Source organism: Vulpes lagopus, chromosome 1 (genome assembly GCF_018345385.1).
Source record: "Vulpes lagopus strain Blue_001 chromosome 1, ASM1834538v1, whole genome shotgun sequence".
Taxonomy (NCBI): domain Eukaryota; kingdom Metazoa; phylum Chordata; class Mammalia; order Carnivora; family Canidae; genus Vulpes; species Vulpes lagopus.
The window spans coordinates 573,589-599,248 of record NC_054824.1 but is presented as its reverse complement, the minus strand read 5'-3'; the positions used below and the strand labels follow the sequence as shown (position 1 = coordinate 599,248).

Genomic DNA, 25,660 nt, shown 5'->3' with positions numbered 1-25,660 from the left:
GCAGGCGCTAAACCACTGCACCACCCAGGGATCCCCTTCTGAAGGAATCTTTGTATGTTAGAGTAGACTCACAGGATCCTGGGGATCGGGCTAAGATTGCCAGTTGCCCTCAGCAGAATACTAACATCCGGGCAGCTGTGCTCCTAGAGGAAGGTCCCTCTGCCTGTCTCAAGGACGTGTCAGTGGGCTGTAGGTGGTAAGGACGTTTAATAATTTCTCTTCTACCTTTGTTTCCCTCATCATTCCCCTGTGAACAGTTTTGACCCTTAAATCTTTAAGGTTGCTGAAGGGTGGAAGTTCTCATCTTTTGTAACCTCCTCCTGCTGAGTAGGGGTGTAGAGGTGTCCCTGCCTGTGGGTCACCTTGGGTCAGTTGGGGCTTACCTACATAGGAGTTAGGACAGCAGAGGCAGCTGAGTCCACGGGAGACCGCACGTGTGGATCTTCCCCAGTGGAAAGGATCATCTTTTGGCTTGAAGTTAGGGCAGCGAAGGTGTCTTGGCACCAAGTGGAGACATGGAGAAAAGAGCAAAACGTGATTAGAATAACAAAGAGAAAAAGAAGCCCAAATAAGAGTCCTTTGATAGTTGACAAAAATCCTTTACCAGTCCAGGAGTTTAACCAATCATTAAAGGAAAGAAAGAGATTGTTTAAAGCACGAATTTGAGAATTCATGTCAGAAACCCAGAAATCTTTTGTGGTAATCTGGACCGTATATACAGCGCTCTGTTGTTGGCCACACACACTCCACCGTGTGTAGCAGTTAACACATCTAATGCCGTGCTGTTTTGTAGAGGATCCCTTAGGGCCTTGACCATGGCCTCCTTGAACTGCAGTCAAGGTATTAAGGACAATTTGGCTTTGGAGGGCCACCTTTTGAATTTATGTAATAAAAGATGGTCTGTTGTCACTTTGTAGGGACCAAGAGAGTCCAAATCTAGGGACAATTTATCTTAGCAAAGTTTTTTGTCACCTCCTGTGGCCTTTTTACCCAAATCAGTACCCTGGTATAAACCCTGTATTACCTTCCATTGGGTACAAAGTTTTTTTCTCATTACTAACAAGCCAGTCTTGTGCATTTCTTGGTTCGACTAAACTGGACTTAGGGACTTCACTGGAGTTAAGACTGATAAAATACTTAATATTTGTTTATTTTGCTCTGACTGCTTGGCTGCACAGTCTACTGAATGGTTTCCTTTAGGTTCTAAGGTCTTCTCCTCTGATGTCCTTTGAATTACAGCTACCTCCTTAGATAGGTGTTGGGCCTCAAGAAGAGTAGTACTCTGGCTCATATTTGATTGGAGAGCTATTGCTTGATGATAATTCCCTTTCTTCCAAATTGCTCTGTGGGCATGTAGGACTACGAAAGCATATTTGGAGTCAGTACAAATATTAATTTTTAAGGCTTTGGCAATTGCAAAGCACGAGTGAGCTCTACAGCATGCCGAGCTTTTTTCGCTCCCTTTTCCATGACAACACTGTTGCCGTCAGTAAACCAGCTGTCATCTGCAGTTTTGATAGGGGAAGCTTTTACATCTGGTCGACTAGAATACACAAGATTAATAGAGCACTCTGAACAGTTGTGTTCTATGGAAGTATGATGCTCAGGTCCACGCAGAGGGATAGCTGGGTTAAAGTTTGACAGTTTTTTGTTGTTGTTTTTTTTAAGATTTTATTTATTGAGTCATGACTGACACACACAGAGAGAGGCAGAGACACAGGCAGAGGAAGAAATAGGCTCCCTGCTGGGAGCCCGATGTGGGACCCGATCCCGGGACTCCAGGATCACGCCCTGGGCCAAAGGCAGATGCTCAACTGCTGAGCCACCCAGGAGTCCCTAAAGTTTGACAGATTTTAAGTATATTTCAGGCATATCTATAAGTATAGCCTGTTATTTAATAAGTCGGCCTCCCGTCATCTGTTGGTGGTCTTTGGTCTCTAAGACACAACACTCTGGACCTGATGTGAAGTCATTACAGTCAGGGATTGTTCCGGAGTGAGCTTTGAGGCTCTTTTTACCCGGAAAAAAGCTGCTGTGTGCTTTGCTAAATCCTTTGCCTGGAATTGTACATTAATAGAGGTGGCTTCTGGAATAAGTATCACTTTGAGGGTTGAAACCATCAGGAAGCCCTCTTTGTTTGAGGTCCAGCCATAACAATGTCCTAATTATAAGGAATCGCTGGCAAGTGAGAGATGACTGAGATGACTTGACTCAGGAGATAAGGACACTTGTCCCAAGTGCATCATCCAGTCCAATCATAAAGAAAGTGGGACCATCTGCTATCTCCACAAGCCCATAGTTTACCCCATAGACTGAAGTACTCCCTGGCTTTTTAGGAGTGATGGTGTCACCCCAGGCACACGGAATCGGTCGGGATGCTAGCTGGGTTATAGAATTGTGGGGGAATCAATCCCACTTTTCAGCTGTTCAAATAAGCATATGCCCGTGGGGTCCTCTTAGGATCCCAACAGAAAAACAAGCAGGGAGATTGTCTATATGAGCTATTGTAGCAGTTTTTCTGAAGTTTACCTCCAGTTGTGTGGCTCAGGCAAACATCATTCAAAGACAACCAGAACTAGGATTTGATATCCACAAAGATGGGCTATTGAAACATAATTTTTCTCTCTAAAATAACCCTAATTTCCAGAGATAGCCAAATCAGGACTACTTTATTTGAAAAATAAATCTAGTTTTAACAAATTTGGCCTAATTATTTACATAAAGCTCAGCAAGAATAATGATTGATCATATAGATCCTTTAGAATCTGCTTTGCTGGAACTTTCATAAGGAATCTGTAGGCTGAACTTTTAGTAGCTTCTCCAGGCCAGAAGCCAAGCCCAGTACTTGCCACCAGACCCTGCAGTACCTGTAGACGTGAGCAAATTGCTCTTCACGAGGTCCCCAAGATATCCTGGGGTTCCTGTACCTGCCGGGAAGTGACATTCTCTACTCACCTGATGAGGCTTCAGGGAACTCTGTAACCAGGTATCAGGCCAGTAGTTCCATGCGGCTTTATGGCTCCCGGTTTCATAAAGTCCACCTCAGTTCCTAACGGCCGTCTGGTCATATCCGAGTCTACGCTTGTCTCTCTCAGATACGACATTCCAGTCAAAGCCTTGGTAAAATAACCAGGGTTTCCGAGGGTGTCCTGTTACAAGGAGAACAGGTTCTTAGTAAAGTTACGCAGCTGACCATGGTCGCCATGGAAGAAGGAATGCTCACCGAGACCTGTTGAATTTCAGGGGGTCCAGGTAGAGAGAAAAGTTAAATGCTTCAATTTGTTCACAGATGCATGCTTTATCACATTTCTATAGTCATGGTAATCTTAAGAGAAGGTTTCCTTAACCCGGGAGAGCAAACATGAGAAAACCAGCAGTGTTTCAAATAAGAGTCATAACTCTTAATCATCTTTTAGGTCATTTAGTCCCATGTTATTGATTCTTGTTCAGGCTTTTGTTTTGTTTTAATATTTTATTTATTTATTCATGAAAGACACAGAGGCAGAGACACAGGCAGAGGGAGAAGCAGGCTCCCTGCGGGGAGCCCTATGGACTCGATCCCAGGACCCTAGGGTCACGCCCTGAGCCAAAGGCAGATGCTCAGCCACTGAGCCACCCGGGAGTCCCTGTTGTTCAGTTTGAATGCAGCTTTACTTAGTTCTGGAAATTCTTACCCATTTCAGTTTTATGATCTTAAAGATATTGAATACCTGTAATTTGTCCTAAAAATCCTTTTAGTGGATCTCCTTGAAGATGAAACTCATTTTGCAAGAGAATAAGAACAATTAGAAATGACAAAAACCCAGAAATGGGCCTTGTTAATGATCTGAGCTCATTATGATGCCGCTGACTAGGAAACAGTTATTTCTGTGACCCCTAACACTTCAATAGCCAGCCTTTCAAGTGATCACCTTATACCTGAAGGTAGCATACCAAACACACAAGCCTGATTAGTAAACTGAGACTTTGTTTACGATTTAAATCTTGGAGAAATCTGTTAAAACCTTGGAAAGTTTTAAAGCACATGCCTAAGTAGGGTTAGGGATGTTAAAGACCCGATAAAGGCAAAACGTAGAAACTGGTTTTTCTGGGCAGGCAAAGAGAAAACAACTATTTACTACGTTTTCTTATCAAGAGTAGACCAACAATTCAAGAGAACTTGTCTTTTTGAGGAGAGAGAAAGCAGACTTTCAGTCTTCTAACCCTTGTACTTTAAAATCCATTCACATCAGCCTTAGCCCATCCTGACCACACCTAAAATTCCTTTCCATGCATTTCCCTTCACAAACCTTCCTCAACTTTCCTTTGCATTCAGAATTTATCCCACACCCATTTCTTTCCAGTCAGTCTCATTTAGGACAAAATTGCTTTCTTTTACTTCAACAAAAATACATTCCCATTTCTTATATCTTATACACAGAGCTGCTTCCCTTATTCCCATCAGTCTTAATTACATTTAGCAGAATTTTAACTCTTAGAAACTTTGGTATAGGGGTTCCCTGGGTGGCTCAGCAGTTTAGTGCCTGTCTTGGGCCCAGGGCCTGATCCTGGGGTCCTGGGATCGAGTCGCACATCGGGCTCCCTGCATAGAGCCTGCTTCTCCCTCTGCCTGTGTCTCTGCCCCCCTCTCTCTTTTTCTCTTTGTGTCTCTCATGAATAAATAAATAAAATCTTAAAAAAAAAAAAGAAACCTTGGTCTCCAGTGAAAATAAATAGTAACCAGTTGTGACCTGTTGTGAACCGTCACACCAGAACTCTCAGGCCGCAAATTTTATGAACAGGTTAAGCACAAAGTATGTTTACCAGCAGATTCCAGCATCCTTAGTTCCTTTGCAATAAGACGTCAAAAGCACAAACTGACATCCAGTAATCAATGCTCCAGCACCTTATCCTATTTGGAAAAGACCTAGATGTCCAAAGACTTTAATCCCACTTACCATCTAAGCAAAACTTTAAGGTTTCAGGTTACCAAAGACTTTGAAAGGTATCTTAATAATTACCCATGAAGACTTTGAGACAATTAACCATCATTTTAGTCATCTTTTTACTAACAAAATGCAACAGAGATCACATGAGCTTATTTGATCTTCAGCAAACCTCAGTAGAATAAAAGTTTCACATTTAGTGCTGATAACTTTAAAGACACGTCTATCTTGAATAAACCAACAAATTTAGTTTAAAGACCAAATTATTTCCACCTGAATCCTCCCTATTGTCAGTTTTTACCTGAGACACTGGTGGGGAATTCTGACATGGGCAGTGTTAAGTCCGGGGGGTGCTCTTCTTGCTGCTGGACAGTGAGGGGTGAAGGACCGAGGATGGACTAGAAGCCAGCTATGCAGGCCACACCCGGGGCGCTGTGGGAACGGGGGGGCGAGAGGGAGGCAGAGGAGGCCGGGTGCTGCCAGAAGGCAGAGAAAGGGTTCCTGGTTCTAGAGCTCCTCAGCTCCGTACTTTCCTGCCGATAAGGGGGAATAGGCAGTCCATGCCAGGCCAGAGAAGACCGGGAGTTTGGGCAGCTGCCGGAATATTCCTTACAGCCCCCATCCCAAGGTAGACCAACCACAGTTGGCTCCAGTTACAGCCCTGAACCTGGGACGTGAATGAGGGAGCAGCCCCCACATCTGTCAGGAGGAGAGACAGTGTGGGAGTCCCCTTCATCTGGGATGGAAACAGGATGGCCTGTTTCCTCCAGGAGTTTACTGGGAGGAGGCCTCCTGAGATAATTATCCAGTGTGTCTGGAGGGAGTTTAGCCAGACACGTTTGGGCAAACCCATTCTGCCCTGTTGCCCACAGAGATCTGACGACAGATCCTCCCGAGGCCGAGTCATGTTACAGGTCATCGGTCCTTTCCTAAACTTGGCAATCCTAATTGTTTCCAGTGGTTAAAAGGCATCCCAAGGAAGAGTCCTGCTGAGGCCTAGCCCCCAGAGAAGGAGAGGGGGTCTATCACCACAATCCCTCGACTCCCAGGTGGCGTCCCTTGCAGGATATGTCAGAGTTTCCATGTGTCCCGGGTGACTGGAGCATCCCTCAGAGAATCCCAACGATCACCATCCTGCCTACCATGAAGGAGGATGTCGGCATCCCTCCCCCTCCCTGTCGCATCCTAGGCTGCCATGGTGCCTGGGGGATGGACTGACACACTGCTGTGTCGTCCCATGCCCTGAAGGCTGCGTTATTGCCCGTTTTAACCCATGGAAAACACTAGGGAAGTTTTAAGAGGGGAAATTACCCAATTTTCTAGCTTACGTAGTTAGCAGAGGACATCAACAGAAAACGGTAGAGAGAAATCCGTCATGGTCTAAGCGACATTCCAACACATGTAGTCTTTATAGCCAACTTCCCTAAGAATTGGTCCCTGGCTGGGTTTTAATTCCATCGGGTACTGGTTTCGGCTGGCTCCCAGTGGAGGTCCCGCGGCCTGAAGGAGCTAAACCTTGTGGAGAGGTCGCATTAGATCTGTCAGGAGGGAACCTCACACCATCCTGCTGGTTTGGTGGCTGTCCCGTGCCCAAGACAGACTACTCTGTAGAAGGACAGGAGTACAGAGAGAGCATCAAGTTTCTGGGTCTTATTACCATCCCGGCTGGGGAACTAACTTCTAGCCCAAAGGCAGGCTTTGTCCCCATAGAGGAGCCATGGCTAGAGGATCGCCGCACCATCAGCGTGAAAGTGTTCCAGTAAGACCATATTCCTCCTCGGGCCCCTGGTATGAGAGTAAAGGAAGGGGAGAGGAAGTACCCAGTTTGCACCACGGTGCAGAATCCAGATGTGACTCTGGACTCAAAGCCCCACCTTGGACGCCATATAGATGTAGCTAAGAACATTAGGGTTTGAAGCCAACAGCCAAGAAAGAATTCTTGAGACATCGTTGGTACAAAAAGGTGGTTTTATTAAAGCGCAGGGACAGGACCATGGGCAGAAAGAGCTGTAGTGGGGCCATGAGAGGTGGCCCATTATAGTTGGGAGGCGGTTAGGGAGAGCCTAAGTCTCTCAGTTTTGGAAGCAAGGTTTCCAGGACCTTGAGGGGCTAGCTATTGTTGGGAAGAGGTCATTTATTACCACCTAATAAAACCTGAGTCCTGAGACCCTTCAAATCTTGGGGGGTTTAGAGAAGTTTCTAGAGGAATTTTTATATGTTAGAGTAGACTCACCAGGGTCCTGGGGGTCGGGCTAGATTGCCAGTTGCCCTCAGCAGAGTATTAACATCCAGGCAGCTGAGCTCGGAGAGGAAGGTCCCTCTGCCTGTTTCAAGGACGTGTCCGTGGGCTGTAGGTGGTAAGGACGTTTAATAATTTCTCTTCTGCTTTTGTTTCCTCCATCAAAATCATCACAATTTAAGTGGTAAACATATACATCACCCCAGAAGTTTCCATTGTGTAAGCCCCTCCTGCTGCCTGCCCCGCACCAGATCGCACTGCCCGCTCTCTGCTGCTACAGATTAGCCCTCCTCCGTGAACCAGAATTTCATACAAATGGGCTCTGTGGTGTGTGTGCCTGTTTGGTCTGACTTCTTTCACTCAGCAAAATTATTTTGAGGAACATAGACATTGCATGTATCTATATGGGTTTTAGGTTTTCAAAATTAATCCTACCTGAGTTCCTAGATGGGAAATATTACTTCTTTGAAAACTATTAGCCTTGTTTTTTGATTTGGTTGAGAAATCCTTGAATAATTGTCTAAATACAAATCTTAGCAGATTACTACACTGAGTGGCCCTCGTGAAGGCGGGCTCCGGTGACTCGCACCGGTAAAGTACCTCTTCGTCTTCAACACTGTTCAGGCTCCTAACCAGTAGGCCATGCTCCGTATCTTAGTTACCGGAGTGTTTTCAAAGTAGAGAGTGAATGTTGAATCTTGTCTTGAGGTGTTGTACATCTAGTGGTCATGCCATAATTACTAATTTATTTTTCTTTCCAGATCCTTTCCAGGAGTTCAGTTATGGGCGTGAGAGGTTTGCAGGGGTTCGTGGGCAGCACCTGCCCACATATATGTACAGTAGTGAACTTCAAAGAATTGGCGGAGCACCACCGAAACCAGCACCCCGGCTGTACGCCAACCATAGTGGTTGATGCCATGTGTTGTCTCAGATACTGGTATACTCCCGAATCTTGGATCTGCGGTGGCCAGTGGCGGGAATATTTTTCTTCTTTGCGGGATTTTGTTAAGACTTTTACCACTGTTGGCATCAAGTTGATATTCTTCTTTGATGGCATGGTGGAGCAGGAGAAGAGAGATGAATGGGTAAAACGAAGACTCAAGAACAATAGGGAAATTTCCAGGATTTTCCATTATATCAAATCGCACAAGGAGCAACCGGGCAGAAACATGTTCTTCATCCCATCGGGGCTGGCCATCTTTACACGATTTGCTTTGAAGGCCCTGGGTCAGGAAACTCTGTGTTCCTTACAGGAGGCCGACTATGAGGTGGCATCTTACGGCTTCCAGAATAACTGTCTTGGGATTCTTGGAGAAGACACTGACTACTTGATTTATGATACTTGTCCCTACTTTTCAATTGGTGATCTCTGCCTGGAGAGTCTCAGTACTGTCATGCTCTGTAGAAAGAAGCTCTGTGAGAGTCTGAATATCAACGTGGCAGACCTTCCTCTTCTCGCCTGCTTACTTGGCAATGACATAATCCCAGAGGGCATGTTTGAGAGCTTTCGGTACAAGTGCTTGTCTTCCTATACCTCTGTAAAGGAGAATTTTGACAAAAAAGGTAACGTTATCTTAGCTGTTGCAGACCATATATCTAAAGTTCTTCACTTGCATCAAGGTGAGAAAAAGCTAGAAGACATGTTACCTTTGGGACCAAACAGAGCTCTTTTTTATAAGGGTGTGGCATCCTATCTTTTGCCAGGACAGAAATCTCCGTGGTTTTTCCAAAAACCCAAGAGTTTAATATCTTTGGACAAGCAGGTGGTATCAATGAGTTCAGACCCTGAATCCAAGCAAGGAGTTCCAATGTGTATAGACTATGGATCCAAGCAAGGACTTCCCATGTGTACAGATCCTGAATCCAACCAGGGATTTCCCATGTGTACACCTCCTAAATCCAATCAAGGAATTCCCATGTGTACCCCTCCTGAATCCAAGCAAGCAGTTCCCATGTGCACAGACCCTGAATCCAAGCAAGGAGTTCCCATGTGCACAGACCCTGAATCCAAGCAAGGAGTTCCCATGTGCACGGACCCTGAATCCAAGCAAGGAGTTCCCATGTGCACAGACCCTGAATCCAAGCAAGGAGTTCCCATGTGCACAGACCCTGAATCCAAGCAAGAAGTCCCCATGTGTACACCTCCTGAATCCAGGCAAGGAGTTCCTATGTGCACAGACCCTGAATCCAGGCAAGGAGTTCCTGTGTGCACAGACCCTGAATCCAGGCAAGGAGTTCCTGTGTGCACAGACCCTGAATCCAGGCAAGGAGTTCCTGTGTGCACAGACCCTGAATCCAGGCAAGGAGTCTCCATGTGCACAGACCCTGAATCCAAGCAAGGAGTCCCCATGTATACAGACCCTGAATTTAAGCAAGGAATCCCCATGTATACAGATCCTGAATTTAAGCAAGGAGTCCCCATGTGTACAGATTCTAAATCCAAGCAAGGAATTCCCATTTATATAGATCCTGAATCCAGGCAAGGAGTTCCCATGTGCACAGACCCTGAAATCAAGCAAAAATTACCTCCAGGGGCAGACCCGGAATTTAAGCTAGAAGCACCCATGTGTACAAACCCTGCAATTAAAGAAGACCTGGTGAATATGGAGCCTGAAGTCAAACAAGTAACCCTGGTTTCAGACCCTGACATACTAAAGGTATGTAGATGTGCCCACCCCAACCTGGGTGTCATGATTGAAAATCTACCCATTATGGATTTGCCAGTGAATATTTATTGACTGCTTGTCGCAGTTAAGGCACCGTGGGGACACAATAGGACCCTGGCAGTGTGTTAGGAAGTATGACCGAGTGCCCTGGGAGTTCACATTATAAAGTGTGTTTGATACTCCGCATGCCTGTTGTAGAAGAGAGCTCTCAGAATTGGAAGAGAGTGAGCAGTGCGGGTTACACACAGGGAGGAGTTCCTGGAGAGCTAAAGTCCGCCAGACCTTCACGGGAGCTGCGGTTTGTAACAGGCAAATATTTGTTGCTTGGGGCTTGTGGTAGAGCAGGAGGCTGAAGCATGGGGTCTGAGGGGAGACCTGGGAGAGAGGTTGGAAAACGTGGAGTGAGGCAGACTGCGAAGATTTCTGTGCCCCGGCAGCAGGGGGGCCTTCATCCTGAAAGAGATGCAGAGCCTTGGGAGGTTTTTATGGAGGGCTCCTGTTTATAAGCCCCGTTACGTGTGAGGTTCTGTGCTGGGTGGGTCCCCACACAGCTCAGGTGCTCCTGACAGTGTCCCCATCTTCCATCCAGTCACACAAGGTACAAACCTGGGAATTCTCTCTCCGTGTTTTATGACTGTCCTCTCCTTGTCTTATTACTTGTACCTGTTCAGTTAGTCCCACCGCCCTAGTGTAAGCTCTTTTCTGGATTACTCAGGAATCTCTGACCACTCTTCTGCATAGACTTTTTGCCCCTTCCAATCCGCTTGTCATGTTGTGTGCAGAACTAATGCCCTTTGTTTGTGTTCCATAGCTCTCCCAGGAATAGAGACAGTCGCCTTAGACAGGCTGTGGCCTGCCATGCCCTCACCACTGCCGCCTCTCCAGGTGGCCAGTCCCTTGTCTGTCATGGCCCCAGAGGTACTCTCCTGCCCCCTGGAAGCCTCCCCTGCCCCTGTGCGAGTCTTTTCTGTCACAGTTGGCTGGTCACCCGCTCAGAGATGGCCCCTGACCATCCACGGTGTGGTGCCTGTGGTGGCGCACGTCTCACGGGGATGTCCTGCTGGGGACGGTGCTGTGAGGACACGATCTTGTTTGTTTTGGTCACTGCTGAGCCCCTTTTCCTGTCACACTGTGTCTCACAGTAGTTGCTCACTGAATCTTGAAGGCGGTATTCCCTTTCTCGTGTATCTTTGGAGCCTCTTCTTTAGCAACTTCTTCCTCCCTCCTGCACGACGACATGGGTTCTCCTGTCTTGAAAAGTCTTTCACCTCTTTCTCTATTGCATACATGATAACAGATAAGCTAATTTACTAACATAAGAAATTACAGTTAAAAGTAGGATGAGATATGTAGGTTAAGAGAGTTATAAGTGAAAAAATATTAAGGGGTTAAAATTATCCTACCTGGAAGCATCTTTAAGTGCTTCATTGAAGAAAAAGAACATGAGCTTGGAGGAATTTGTCAGGAGCCGCCCCACTCCCAGACCGTGTGCCTGGCTTCAGAGGTGGTGCGTGATGTGGACCCTGGAGGCCCCGTAACAGCTTGCTGAGGGACAGGACGGGGAAAGGCACACAGAGCAAAAGTGGAGCATGCAGGGTGCCTCACTGCCTCGGTAGGGGGGGGGGGGGTTTCTGCTTTCAGCCGCCCAGGACTGCTGATAAGCACCAAGCAGCATCAGCCACCACCGTGCACAGCACCACTCTGGGCCCTCTGCTTTTTCTGTCGTGACCTGGCCCCTGCCGGTTCCCAGCTCACACCCATTTCCCGGCTGTGTGTGGCCTCTGCCCTCTGGGCTTGGGCCCTTCACAACCCTGACTTGCATTCGCCACACCAACAGGGCCCATCCTTGGCCTTCCCTCCTGTGCTGGACACCCTAACCATCTCCTCCAGTTTCCTGCAGAGGTTCTGACAGATTGGGTCAGGTCACAGAGGGCAGCAGCGTGTGTATCATGAAAGAATTTAGGACTTAGTTTTTATTATTGATTTTTAATTTTTAAATTTTTAAAAAAGAGTTATTTATTTATTTGACAGAGAGAGGGCACAAGAAAACAGAGTTGTAGGCAGAGAGAGAGGGAGAAGCAGACTCCTCTCTGAGCAGGGAGCCTGATGTGGGACTCAGTCCCTGGACCCTGAGACCATGGCCTGAACCAGAGGCAGATGCCCAACCAACTGAGCCCCCCAGGCGGCCAGGACTTGGTTTTTATACACAGTGAGGAGGTATTGGATATCTTTAAGCAGGGGTGGGATGTGATCAGGTATTTGTGTCTTGAACATTGGTTATCCTGCAGAGAATGGACTCATGTGGCTGTTGCAGGAGCCAAGGTGGGGGGACAAAAGAGCTAGAATTAGGACAGTGGCAGTGCAAGTGGGGAGGAAGAAACGTTCAAAAGTAAGTCTTGCTACGGAGGTAAAGGTCCTCCTGCTATCTGGGGTGGATGTTGCCTTGACCTAAGGATGGGCGGGGAATGGTTTGACAGCAGATAACTAGGGAAGACCCGTGTGATGCTTAGAAAATGAGCCTTGGTTTCCATTACTGGGCAGGAAACCGTCCTCTGGAAGTCATCCTACTGTACGTGGTGATGGAAACCCTCCAAGGAGAAGACTGTGTAGGAGGGAGGTTTAGGAAAAATGCACTGAGAAGGAGGGGAATGAGGCACTGTGACCCCCCGCAGAAACCCAAGGAGGCAGGTTTCAAGAATGAGGAGAGTAATCGCCAGGAGTGTCAGGTGCTGCAGAGTAAAGTAGAATTGGGGCTAGGAGGCACTTAGTAGAGTTTGGTTCCTGAGAGAGCCATTGTCCTCAGGGGCCTGGGGAAGTCAGATGGCCAGGGTTTGAGGAGTACCTCAGGGGCAAAGGCCGGAGTGGGGAGTGATTGCTCCTTCAGGGAGTTTGGCAGCGGAAGAGCCATGGGTGAGGAAGAGGGAGGAGTGTGGTGGGAGGCCTGTCTGCAGGGGAGGTCGGCCATCTGGAAGGGTGGATCGCATGTCGTCTACACGACAGCTCTCCCGTTGACTAGAGTTGATGATGGCTTTGAAAACAATTGTGAAGTGTCTTCAGTTCCCTTTCCATTTTTCCTTAAAATTTGTTTGCAGTTAAGTCTTCTAGTCCTATCAGATGGGTAACCCCAATTCCAACATGTATTTCAACCCCACACAGTCCCAGAAACCCTTAGGTAGAAGGCTGTAGTGCACAGCAGTTATCCTGGGCACATACCACAGCCAGATTTCTATGTTTTGTCCATAGCAGAATATTTTGGAAAAGCAGTTACATTTTGAGAGTAAATTCTATATGGTTTCCATAATGTTGAATAAGCAGAATTATTACATTAGAATGTTTGGATGAGGTGACTGTGTTAAGGTTTTCCAAGTGTGGAGTGCTGTATAGATCTGCAGTTAAGGGTGGGGTAGAAGGTACTTATTAGATGATTCTGATCTAATTAGTGAATTAAAATTGTAATTGTAGAAAACTTATCTGAAAAACCCCATATACACCCAGGAAGGAATGTTACATCTTAAATTCTGTACAGTTGCCAGAACTGAAGTTTTCTTGGTAGGGTGAATATAATTTATTACAACTTCCTAGATATATTTGTTAAAATACCATCTCTCTTAAAATGAAAAAAAGACTCAGAAATGGAAGAGGGAATAGGAAAATAAGTCAGAAGCTATTTTGCCTCAAAAGGATCATAGAAGTTGTAACTATAGTGTTTCTGATAGATTTAGTATCAAAAGGGGCACGTGGAGAAGTAGGTCGTTGCCAGTGGTCTTCCATTAGAGTATCAAATGACAACCCTTTAAGATCTTTTTACAAGTATTTTTTAACCTTCCTGACCTTAAAGTTGCCGGCTTGTCTGCCATCTTGATTTCAAGAAATTTCAGCAAGGAGATAGACAACTTATATGTGTGTAGCCTCGTGACAGTGGTGACCCTGGATCACGTGCCGAGCTCTCGTTAACCATTTGCATCGACCCATGTAGTCCTCAGGGTAGTTCTGTGACGGTAGACCTGGTGTATATCTGGAGAGAGGGAGGAATGGAGACAGGAAGACTCAATTCTACAAAAATGAGTCAAAGTAACTAGAACTACTTAAAAGTAAACACAAATAGAACAACGGTTCTCAGAGTTTTCGGCATTCCAGGTTGTCCTAACACCACATTTTAATTTATGCCTTTTGTGCAGACTGTTTGGATTTGAATTTTGAGTGGTGATCTAGGTAAATCGATTCCTGCAGTAATAAGAATGTTCGAAAAGACCTGTATGTAGGCTGTTACAGGCCTTCTGATCTTAGCTCCTTTTTTAATGAGAAAGTGGGATGCAGCCGAGTCTCATCGGGACTGTGCAGCACACGGTTTTGGTCCGTAAGGAATTACTAAACAGGTGAGTGACTGTGACACAGTTTCTGATCCCAGGGAGTTTGGCTTACTGGGGGAGATGAGACAAGGGAACTGCTATAGGGTAGATGAGGGATGAGCCCCATAGGCAGGGGGAGGTGAGTGGGATTGGGAGAAGACAGGGTGACACTTGAAGTGGAGCCCAAGTGAGGATGGAGGAGTCAGGTGTTCTTGAGAAAGCACGAAGGTGCTCCACTGTGACTGGTTTCTAGGACGTGGACTGGTGTAATGGGAGGAGGCCACTGGAGCCTTGAATGTTAGGGTCGTCATTCAGGTGCTCTGAGGAGGGTAGTGACCGGACGGGAGGTTGGTGCCGCGGAGGGGGGCTGGAGAGGGCAGACTCGGGCTAGATTCAGTTAGAGCCTTTGCTAGTGGTGCTTGTCGTCCGTTGGCAAGAGGCTGAGCTGCCGTGGAGGTCCACACAGTAAGTCTGGGCGAGGCAGCGGCGGAGGAACGGACGGGGTGGCGCCTGGAAGCGAGGAGAGGCGGCAGATGCCAGCCCAGTGTCGGGAGTCTGAGGGGCAGGCACCCCATTTCTGAGAGCCTGGAAACACTGGCTTGGGAGAGAAAGGTGTTGATTTTTTCTCTTTGAAGGTAACTGCTTTGTCGTCACGGAGAAAGCATCTGTGTTTGAATTTTGAACAGGTTGCTCGAGCACATCACGTCCAGGCCGAGAGCTACCTGGTGTACAACATCATGAGCAGCGGGGAGATTGAATGCAGTAACACGCTGGAGGACGCCCTCGACCAAGCCCTGCCCAGCCAGGCTTTCGTCTACCGCCCGGTGCGGCAGCGCGTTTACTCCCTCCTGCTGGGGGACGGCGGAGGTGAGCGGGCTGCTCTCAGCAGCAGTGCTGTTTGGACTGGGATTCTGAGAAACAGGCCAAAGGACGGAGAATGCATTCTTTTAGGACATGGATACAATTAAAAAGGGTTGTGTTTCTCCATAAAATCTGTAATTGAGAAGACCACTCACATCTGTAGGACGTTAAGGGTAAACGCCGTGGGACATCTCTAATTAGCAAACAGTTGATCAGTATTCATTACAAGAAGAGTGCATTGTTTTTATAAAATGTTATATTTTATTCCCTAAAAGGATTTGTGTTTTTAAAAAATATGTGAAAATGCTTTCCTCCTGCAGGGGTGTAGGGCATGTTTATTATTAGAAGACAATGTCTACTTATTCTTCAAAATGTGATTTTCATAAAATAATTCCATAAAATCTAGTACATCGTATTTTAAAGTATAAACAGTTTTCCTTTGGAGTATTTAGGTTTTTCCCATCTCTGTTTTCCTGGTACAGTAGTAGCAAGAGTGTAGGGGAAACACAAGAGGACTGTCAGTGGTGAGAGCAGGACAGTTGTGGCGGCCTTGGTGCCAGGTAGACAATTAGGCCCCTACTGCTTCCTTTCAGAGGCTTTGGGGGCATTGGGCATGGGGAGGAGCACTTCATAGTAGGGACTAGTGACGTGTCACCTGGGTAGTTCCCTCCTCTGAGGTCCTGCTCACCCGAGACACTGGTCTCACTGGAGACGGAAGCAGTAAGGTCCTGGGGAGAGGGGGTGTGTGGTCCTTCGGCCTAAACTCCATCCCTGTGACTGCATTAGTCCGGAGAGTGGGCACGTCCGTAGCCCTCCGGGGGCTGAGGGATCGTCGGGTTGCCGTGCTGCCCTTACTCTGTGCTGGCAGGGTTCTTGGAACCCAGGTTCTGTGAGATCCCCGCCTGCCCGCTCGTCCTGCCTTTCCCGCGTGTGCTGTCAGCCCAGGGGTGTACGTGCCCCGAGGAAGACAGGAGGAAGGTGTTTACACTAAATGAAAAGCAGAAACCAAAGGACTTATGGAGTAAACTTTGCAACCAGATATTGTTTAAATTTTTTTCTATTTCTTTTTCTTGTGTGTTTTCTCTTCATATTCTTTCTTAACATGAGTGTTTTATTTTTATTTTTTTAAGATTTTATTTATTTTCTCATGAGAGACAGAGAGGCAGAGACACAGGCAGAGGGAGAAGCAGGCTCCCTGCGGGGAGCCCAATGGAGACTGGATCCCGGGGCCCCTGGTCACTTGCTGGGCTGAAGGCAGACGCTCAACCGCTGAGCCCCCCAGGCGTCCCAGCATAAGTGATTTCACATTGATTCTAATGATCAAAAAAAGATCTCTTACTCATGAAAACATTTTCACGTTGTAGAATATTTGCCTGGAATTGTTTTTAGAGTACTTTATTAAAGGAGATTGAAATATATAAACTTTACTATCTTAAATTGCATACTTTGTTAATGCAATTTATCTGCAGCCCCGTTGGTAACCTGATTACTTAACCACCGTAACAGGAAAAATTACTGAAATTGAACTTGTCTTCACGATTGATCTTTTTCAGTTTTTTGGCTTTCTGTGTGACGTTTACATTCTTAGGGTGTAAGAAGAGAAAATGCTGCTGTCGCAGGTTTGCTTGTGGTGGTGAGGAGGCATACTCCGCGCTGCTTGCGTGCCTCAGCTCGTGATCCCGCGTGTCCCTGAATCTGATGGACGTTTACAGCTGCTGCTGACACCAGCGCGGTGGCAGGGTGCATAGGGCTGTCAGGTTTTCCCCCGATTTCCATTTGACGCAGCCTGAGTTCCTGAGAGAGGAATGTGGGAATCTGCAGGCGCTGTGCTGGACGCTTTCATTTATTCCCTCAGCTCTGTGAGCTTTGCTGCACGTGTGTCTGAAGTTCCACCGTTAGGTGCGTACACAGTGAGGTGGTTCTGTCTCGTAATGAATTGACCCTTTTCGTGTGATGAAATTTCTCTTTAAAGAGAAAGCTGATGATAGTCCTCATCTAGAAGTTTGGCATTAATATTTGCGCTCTGGTTTTCTTTCTTTCTTTCTTTTTTTTTTTTTTTTTTAAGATTTTATTTATTTACTCAGAGAGAGAGAGAGGCAGAGGGAGAAGCAGGCTCCATGCAGGGAGCCCAACTTGGGACTTGACCCCAGGTCTCCAGGATCAGGCCTTGGGCCGAAGGCGGCGCTAAACCACTGGGCCACCCGGGCTGTCCGCACTCTGGTTTTCTTAGGATCATGGTGTGCATGGCATATCTTTTCCGTCCTTTAGCTTTTAAACTGTTTCTTTATACTTCATGTACATCTCTTTTAAGTAGCGTATCTGGTTTGACAGTCTTTCTTTTCTTTCTTTCTTTCTTTCATTTATTTATTTATTTATTTAATTTTTCTCCCCCTCAAGCCTCCACTGTGGGGCTTGAACTCACAACCTTAAGATCAAGACTGGAGCTGACAGCCAGAGTCAGACACTTAACTGGCTGAGCCACCCAGAGCCTCTGGTAATTTTTCTTTTTAATGAGAGTCTTTACATCATTTACATTCAGTGTAATTATTGACATGATTGGGTTTAAGTCTTGCATTTTGCCCTTTGCTGTCTTTTTCCCTTATTTTCTCCCTTTCTGACTTCTGGACTAATCAAATAATTTTTAGTATTTTGTTTTATGTCCTCTTTTGGATTATTAGATTTACCTGTTTTGCTGTGGTTTTCTTAGTGGTTACTTGACGGTTAATAACGTACATTTAAGCTTCACAGTTTGCCTTCTCTTACAACCACATTGTGTGTGATGTAAAAACCTCACAGCTGTCAACTTTTGTCTTCCCATCATTTTTGCTATTGTTGCTTTATGTCTCTTGTATATTTTTAAACTTATTTTGAAATAATCATACACTCAAGGGGGTTGGCAAAAATAGTAACAGACTTTGATGTACCCTTGTCCCAGGTTCCCTCACAGATGGTATCAGAGCCAGGAGATTAACATTGCTGCAGCCTTATTAACTAGACTGCAGGTCTTGAGTTGTGTGCGTTCTGTTCTGTGTCCAGATGCAGAAGTGGTCCATCCCCAGAAGGCGCTCTCTCATGCGGCCCCTTTCTGCTGCCCTCTGGCCCCGTCTCCTGTTCACACTAGTTTGTCCTTGGTCTCTTGAATCTTGTTTTTTTTTTTGTTTTGTTTTGTTTTAAATTTATGATAGTCACAGAGAGAGAGAGAGAGGCAGAGACACAGGCAGAGGGAGAAGCAGGCTCCATGCACTGGGAGCCCGATGTGGGATTCAATCCTGGGTCTCCAGGATCATGCCCTGGGCCAAAGGCAGGCACCAAACTGCTGCGCCACCCAGGGATCCCCTTGAATCTTGGTTTTTGCAGGAATGTTACATAAATGTTCGGTCGTTACACGTAGTGTGCAGTCTTTTGAGATTATGCATACCTTTAAAACCCCATAATATGATTCTTGTGTTTGCTTTAAACCAGTGGCCGGCAAACGTGTTCTGTGAAGGGCCAGGTGTGATAAATATTTTAGGCTTTGAGAGCCCCCTCTAGTCCTGTAACAGACACAGCTTTGCTGCTGTGTGCAGACGTGACCGTCTGTCCCCTGAGGAGTACAGCTGTGTTTCAATAAAGATTAATCTACTTTTCCTATGTCACAAAATTTGAATTTTATATATTCTTCCTGTGTCACAATATTCTTTGTTTGATAATTTTCCAGTCATTTAAAATAATGTGAAAAGCATTACAGCTTTCGGACTGAAAGAACCCAAGTCAGATGTGGCCCACTGGCTATCTTACCATTGTCCAACCCTTATCCTAAACAGTCAGTGGCTTTTAGAGGAGGTTACAGATGAGAAGTCTTTCAAGTGCATCGATTTGAAGAGACGGCGCTCTCCATCCCTTTGTGGAGATCCACGTGTCCTTTAGTATCATCTTTCTTTAAGAGAACTTGCTTTTACATCTCTTACGGTGCTTATTTTATTTCCTGACAATATCTTTATTCAGATGTGTAATTCTGCTATATATGGAATCTCAGGTGCTGTGAAGATGCTGTTACTTGTCCCTGGTGTCGTGGCCCCTCTGTCGTTCCCTGCCTACAGCAAGCATGCTACCCTCTGGCTGGCTGGCCATCAGGTTTTGTGAAGCGCTGGTTTTCAGCAGTTTGTTGAAGCCAAGCTTGGGAGTGATACACTGCGTTTATTCTGCTTGGGATTCTTGAGCTTCTTGGATCAGTGGGTTTACATTTCCTCTCAAATTTGGGGAAAACAAAGAATGTGATTTCACCAAGCGCTGTCTCCTGGGTCTCTTGCTTCTGCTCTCACTCTGGACCCCCAGCTGCAGGCTTGATTTGTTGTTCACGATGCCCATTACACTCCAAGTCTTGCTTTTCCGCCTCTTTTCTCTGCTGCAATTTGGGTAGTTCCTGTTGCTCTTATTTCAAGTTTACTGAGCCTTTCTTCCGCAGCATCTAATCTACTAACCCATCTAATCTGCTACTAAATGAAATGTCCATTTCACATACTGTGTTTTTCAGCTGTTTTTTTTTTTTTTTTTTTTTGTCTTTTTCCCCCAGCCCCATGTCTTCATGCTTGCCTTTAGGTCCTTGAACTTCTGCACAGCACAGTCCTAGTCCACTCAGTCCATCAGCTCATCACTGCTGGGCCTGGGGCTGCTGGTGGACTTCTGAAGGGCCTCGCCTTGTGTTCCGTCAGGCAGTCAACATACCTGATCCCTTCAGGGCTTGCCTCAAGCTTCATTAGGCTGCGTCCATGGGGCCTTTAACTGTAGCGGCTGCGCCCCTGCCCTTCAGGGCTCAGACACTGGAGGTCTGAGGCAGAAGGCATAAGCACTGACTTGAACGCTGGTGCTTCAGTCCCTGATGATGGGTGCAATGGAGAGCTGGTCTGGCCGGCGATGTTGGCGGGTTGGCCGGCAGCACCCCTACACGTACTTTGTCTAGTTGAATGTGTGCTATTTGGAAGGCCCTGAAATGGGGAGAGACCTTGCAGTCGTGCCACCCGCAGCCCACTCTGCCTTCATGACGATTAATTTACTTCAGATTCTAACTTTGTGTCCTAGTGAAAGTCTTAGCTTACTTCACTGTGAAGCCTTGTAAATTTCAGGAAATAGAAAAGAAACTAGGAGGATGCCAAAGGCAAAGCCTGCCCTGTTCTCCTTTACGTCTGTGCAGTCAGCAGGGCAGGGGAAGGGCCGTGCACACAGGCGGCTGTCTGCGGCTGGGCCAGGGCGTGCTGTCCTCCTGCTGCCCCAGTGACACTGTGGGAACACGCGGCTGCAGGAGGCTGGTGGGTGGCATGGGGCGGTCCAGATGGATGGCGCCTTCACAAAGCACTGACAGGCCATCAGCTCATGAAGATCCTAGGTATGTGTAAAAAAGTATGTGTGGGGAATTTTTAAATTTTTTTCAGGACTAAGGCCACATATAAATTATACCAGCACCATAAAAATATTACAGACCTGTAAGGACAGATATTTTTCTAGAAAAGCCTGAGGGTTGGTTGTTCACCTTGAAAATCCCAGTAATTGAGAGGTGGTGATTGCTTCTCGTCAGTCCCCCTTGCCTGCTGCCGCCCCTGCAGGCCAGGTGACAGTGGTCAGCATAAGCTACGTGGCGTCTCCGTGGGCAGGGGCCTGCATGTGTGCACATTTCACAGCTCTGCTTGCCGGGAAAGTGTCCTCGTTACACGTAGAGGACTGTATAGAGTGGGTCGGTGTGTCTGTGTGTGTCCTCTGGGAATAGCAGAAGACCACGTTTGATTATGTCCGTTTTCCATTTTCTGTATAAAATGTCACCGCTTGAAGGGAGTTAAACTAGCAAAGCACTTTTCTTAACTTCTTTACCCCTTTGAACATAGAGCCTAACAAACTGAAAGTTTGAGTGAGAAAATCAGCCTTTCCTTTTAGGCATTGCCAAACTCAGTTTTCCTCTTCTCTTTTTCTTGATTTTTAGGCATTTAAGAAGATTATTTCATTCTAATTCAGTCAGACCAAATTGTTGCAACCATTTCTGCTATAGTTTCAAAGTGCATGCCAGATTAAAACCTCTGAAATTTTGTTTTTCTTATTTAGGCAGTTTTATTTTTAATTTTTTAAGTTTTTAATTGAATTATGCTTGACATGCAAGATTATATTCATTTTAGGTGTACAACATGGTGACTCAACATTTGTATGAATTACAAAATACTCAGCCTATTAAGTGTGGTCACTGTCTATCATCATACAAAATTAGTCCAGTATTACTGTGTTCCGTATGCTGTACATTCATCCCCGTTTCCTCTTAATCCCCTTCCCCTGATTTCATCCATCATCCCATCCCCCTGTCTCTGGCAACCACCACTTTCTTCTCTGTATTTATGAGTCTGTTTCTGTTTGTTCACTTGTTTTGTTTTTAGATTCTACATATAAGTGAAATTATAAGGTATTTGTCTTTGTCTTGATTATTTTACTTAGCATGGGGCCCTCTAGGTCCATCCACGTTGTTGCAGAATTTTGTCCTTTTTATGGCCGTGTGTGTATGTGTGTGTGTTATGTGTGTGTATCCAGCTCTATCCGTTCATCAGTCGATGGACACGGGCTGCTTCCACATCGTGGCTATTGTAGGTAGAGCTGCAACAAACCTAAGGGTGCGTATGTCTTTTCAAATTCATGTTTTCATTTTCTTTGGGTAAATGCCCAGAAATGAAATTACTGTATCACATGGTAGTTGTATTTTTAACTTCTTGAGGAACCTCCATACTGTTTTGCAGAGTGGCTGCACCAGCTTGCGTTCCCACCAGCAGTGCACAGGGCTCCCTTTTCTCTGCATCCAGTTGTCCTGTGTTGATCTTAGGCATTCTGACCGGTGTGAGGTGACCTCTCATGGTGGCTTGGTTTGCATTTCCCTGGTGATGACTGATGTGGAGCATATTTTCACGTGTCTATTGAACATGTGTAAGTCTTCTTTGGAAAAAATCTCCATTCAGTTCCTCTGCCCACTTTTAAATCAGATTGTTTGGTTTTTTAGTGTTGAGTTGCATAAATTCTTTATATATTTTGGATACTGATGCCTTGTTGGATACATCACTCATAAATATTTTCTTTCATTCAGTAGGTTGCCTTTTGGCTTTGTTGACTGTTGCCTTCACTGGGGAGAGGCTTTTTAGTTTGATGAAGTCCCAGTGGTTCATTTTTGCTTTTGTTGCCTTTGCTTTTGTTGCCTCAGGAGACAAATCCAAAAAAATATTGCTCAGACCAATGTCTAAAGAGTTTATTGCCTCTGTTTTCTTTAAGGAGGTTTATAGAAAAACCTTTGAAATTATGTAGGCCGAACTCTAGGATTTTTCAGTAATACCTGTTTAAGAGGATCTCAGGTAACACGTTGCGTCTAGCCCTGGATCTTGGAAGGACTGGGGAGTTTAACTGTGTCTGTAGGAGCAGTAATTTGGATTAAAAGTGAAAATGCTATCATCTGAATAGTTACGTTTGGAAAAGTCATTATCCAGACTGTAAAGCTTATTAATCTTTGTAGATGTTGACACATCCCCACCTGCCCGCTCGCTCGTCCTGCCTTTCCCGCCTGTGCTGTCAGCCCAGAGGCATACGTGCCCCGAGGAAGACAGGAGGAAGATGTTTACACTAATTGAAAAGCAGAAACAAAAGGACCTATGGAATAAACTTTGCGACCAGATATTGTTTAAATAATTTTTTTCTTTTTCTTATGTGTTTTCTCTTCATATTCTTTCCTTTTTTTTTTTTTTTTTTAAATTTTATTTATTTTCTCATGAGAGACACAGAGAGAGGCAGAGACACAGGCAGAGGGAGAAGCAGGCCCCATGCTGGGGGCCCAGTGGGGACTCCATCCCAGGACCCCGGGGTCATGCCCTGGGCCCGAGGCAGGTGCCGCACCGCTGACCCCCAGGCGTCCGCTCTCTAGGTCTTATTGGAGATCCACCTGCTGTCTAATAAATGGTACCGGTGCCTATCATGACGCTGCCACCTTCTTACAGGACTGAGAAGTAAAGCTCTGAGAAGCCAGCCCTAAGCTCCGGTGTTTGGAGGTTTAGAACAGTTCCAGATGAAAGATGGGATAAAGTGTGGTTGTATAAACGTTTCAGTAATCTCCCAAGGAGATGGCGGGCTGACTGGAGTGAGGTACTGAACCTCACGAGGTCTGACTTCGGGTGAGAGAGTTCTCTCCTTTCAGAACGAGCAACTTAAAATACCATTCACTCTGTTGACTTTTTTAGTATAATGAATACCTAGGCCAAGAGGATTACATCCGGGGGAGGGGGGGGCGAACAGCTATAAGAATACTGCTCAGAATTTTCTTTTTTTCCTTTTTCTTTTTGTATGTGTGAAATTTGGGTAATTTGAATGTATTTGTTGAGCTTAGAGTTAGCCGGCCTCGTGCTGGGGACTGAGGCCGTGAAGAGGTCTCCATCTGGACCAGGAGCTCAGTCGGGGGGCCAGTGAGGGGAGCAAGTAGGCAGGTGCGGTGTCGGCCAGAGAGCCACGGTCGATGGCACAGACGTCTGGGCGTGGGGGGCGCGGGCCAGGGTGGGTGGAGGGAAGCAGGTCTGGGCCAAGGAGGTGAGAGAAGGCACGGGGAGTTTCAGGATGCACGGAATTCCTGCTGAGGAGCAGGACGTGAGCCACAAGCCAGGTTCCCGGGGGGCCCGGCCGCAGACTCAGGAGCCCTCCAAGTCCCTGCGCAGGTCTCGGGGAGAGTCCTGGGGCAAATGGTGTGCGGCGGTGGGGCCTGGGGAGCTCCGTGGGCTCCCAGTCTGAACTCACATGCTGGCGCCATGGGCTGCTCTTGCGGGATCTCAATTAGGACCAGCAGCCTGGTCAAATTTTCATTGTCAAAAAGCAAAAACTACACAGCCTGCATTGACATGGAGAGGGCGTGGGATGGGGTGAGTGAAGATGGTCTGAGCAGGGCTGGGCCCAGGTGAGGTAGGAAGCCAGGTCCCCAGGGGCCAGGGGGGACAGCCTTGAGGGCCCTGGGGGAGGGGAGGCAGGGGTTGGGGTCCTGCAGAGACAACAGCCTGGTGGCCCCGAGCTAGGTGAGCACGTCGTGCAGGAAAGCCACCTTCCACCTTCGCTCATGGGAGAACGGAAGACAGACTGAATTTTCAATAGCAATTAATCCAACCTACAGAAGTGGCTTTGTTGTAGATGATTGCTACTAGCTTTTTGAATTACCTAATGTAATAATAGTCTCGAGAGTCACACAGAGGAGTGGATTGAAGACGAGAAAGGGCTGTCCTTCTCCCTAGCTGCTGTGTGGAGCAGTGTGGGCCCCAGGAGGGGAGGACGTCGTAGGGGCCATCTGGGTGGTGATCTCCGCCCCAGGTGTATTTCCCAGGTCATCCTGCCGGCTCCCCCACCCCAGAGGTCATTGCTCTTGTTGAAGTGAGACCAGAGGGTAGGGGGCCCACTCCCGGATGCCCGAGGTCCCTCTTGGTGGCCTTGGATGTTATCCTGTTATCCTGGTGACGAATGTTGGTACTCGCGCGCATCCACTGATCCAGCTGTCTTTACTCAGATGGCACCGGCACCTGCCCCACCGTCAAGGAGTGGTTCGTGTACTCCGGGAACCCACTGAGGCACCCGGACCTCGTCAGGCCTCTGCAGATGAACATTCCAGGTACAGACAGCTTTGGTTTAAATAAGTCACTGATTTGTGCAGCATGCGATGCAAGCCCAATAATGGGGCCTCTGTGGAAACATTTTTCCAGAATTGCACATATGCTAACCTTCATTTCATCCCTGGGCCCACAGGGGGGTATTTGTGTGATGACGTTCTAAAGCGGCAGAGGGATGGGCGTCGCATGGATGGACCGGTCTCCTGGTCGGGGTCTGACAGCAGGACACCCAGAGCGGCCCAGCCCTGGGGCCGCAGGGGGCTGAGTGCTTGCGGCCTGATCCCCAGGTCCCAGTACCCGGGTGCGCTCAGCAAGTATCTGCCACATTAACAGGGTTGGATGCTCGATATTCTGCTTGAAATCAGCTCTCGCCTTCCTCCTACTACGGGAAGTATGTTTTGATGGAAAGGAAGATAAAGATAAAGGAAGGTTATTTCAGCTGGAAAAATAAGGTGTCTCTTCATGAGTGTTCCCTTAAAACCTGTAATGGGAGGGAAAGAAAAACAAGGCTCACCTGAACACCAGCTGAAGTCCTTTCTTCCTGTGAGCTCTTAGTACCGGAGGAAAGTCGAGAATCCATGGGTGGGGGGTAGCGTCCTACAGGCAGGCAGGTTAAAGAAGGTGACCGTGCTGAGGGTTTATTTTTAGGGTTCCCTGCCATTGTTTCACAGAACAAGTGTTTTTCCAAAACTTTGATATTCCATTTTTGTGTCAGATGCTCTTGTGCCACTGCCGTTCCCATCATGCAGGCCTGTAGTTTTCCTAATAAGGGGATGAGCGCTGCTAAATAATTTTCTTAAAAATGGAATTGTATTGGGAGGGAAGGTGAGGAGAGTTACTATAGGGAATATTTCCCTATTTCCTCAGTCAATAACATATTCAAACCTATAAAGGTATTTATCAAAAAAGAAAAAAAACAAAGATAAATTGACATCTGTTTTTAGAGCAAGAGCTATTTTTAAAGGATACCCGGAATAATTTTTCAGAAATGTTT

At 46.6% G+C, this 25,660-nt stretch overlaps 1 protein-coding gene across 4 annotated transcripts in view; it reads left to right on the top strand.

Moving 5' to 3' along the window:
- The window catches only part of FAM120B (family with sequence similarity 120B), a 90,557-nt gene that overhangs the window by 10,531 nt on the left and 54,366 nt on the right, over positions 1-25,660 (top strand). For all 4 annotated transcript variants that reach the window (XM_041746402.1, XM_041746408.1, XM_041746393.1 and 1 more), the window contains 3 exons: positions 7,926-9,821; positions 14,866-15,046; positions 24,567-24,668. In XM_041746402.1, the coding sequence (XP_041602336.1) occupies positions 7,926-9,821; positions 14,866-15,046; positions 24,567-24,668 (2,179 nt within the window). The remainder of the gene's footprint in view (positions 1-7,925; positions 9,822-14,865; positions 15,047-24,566; positions 24,669-25,660) is intronic.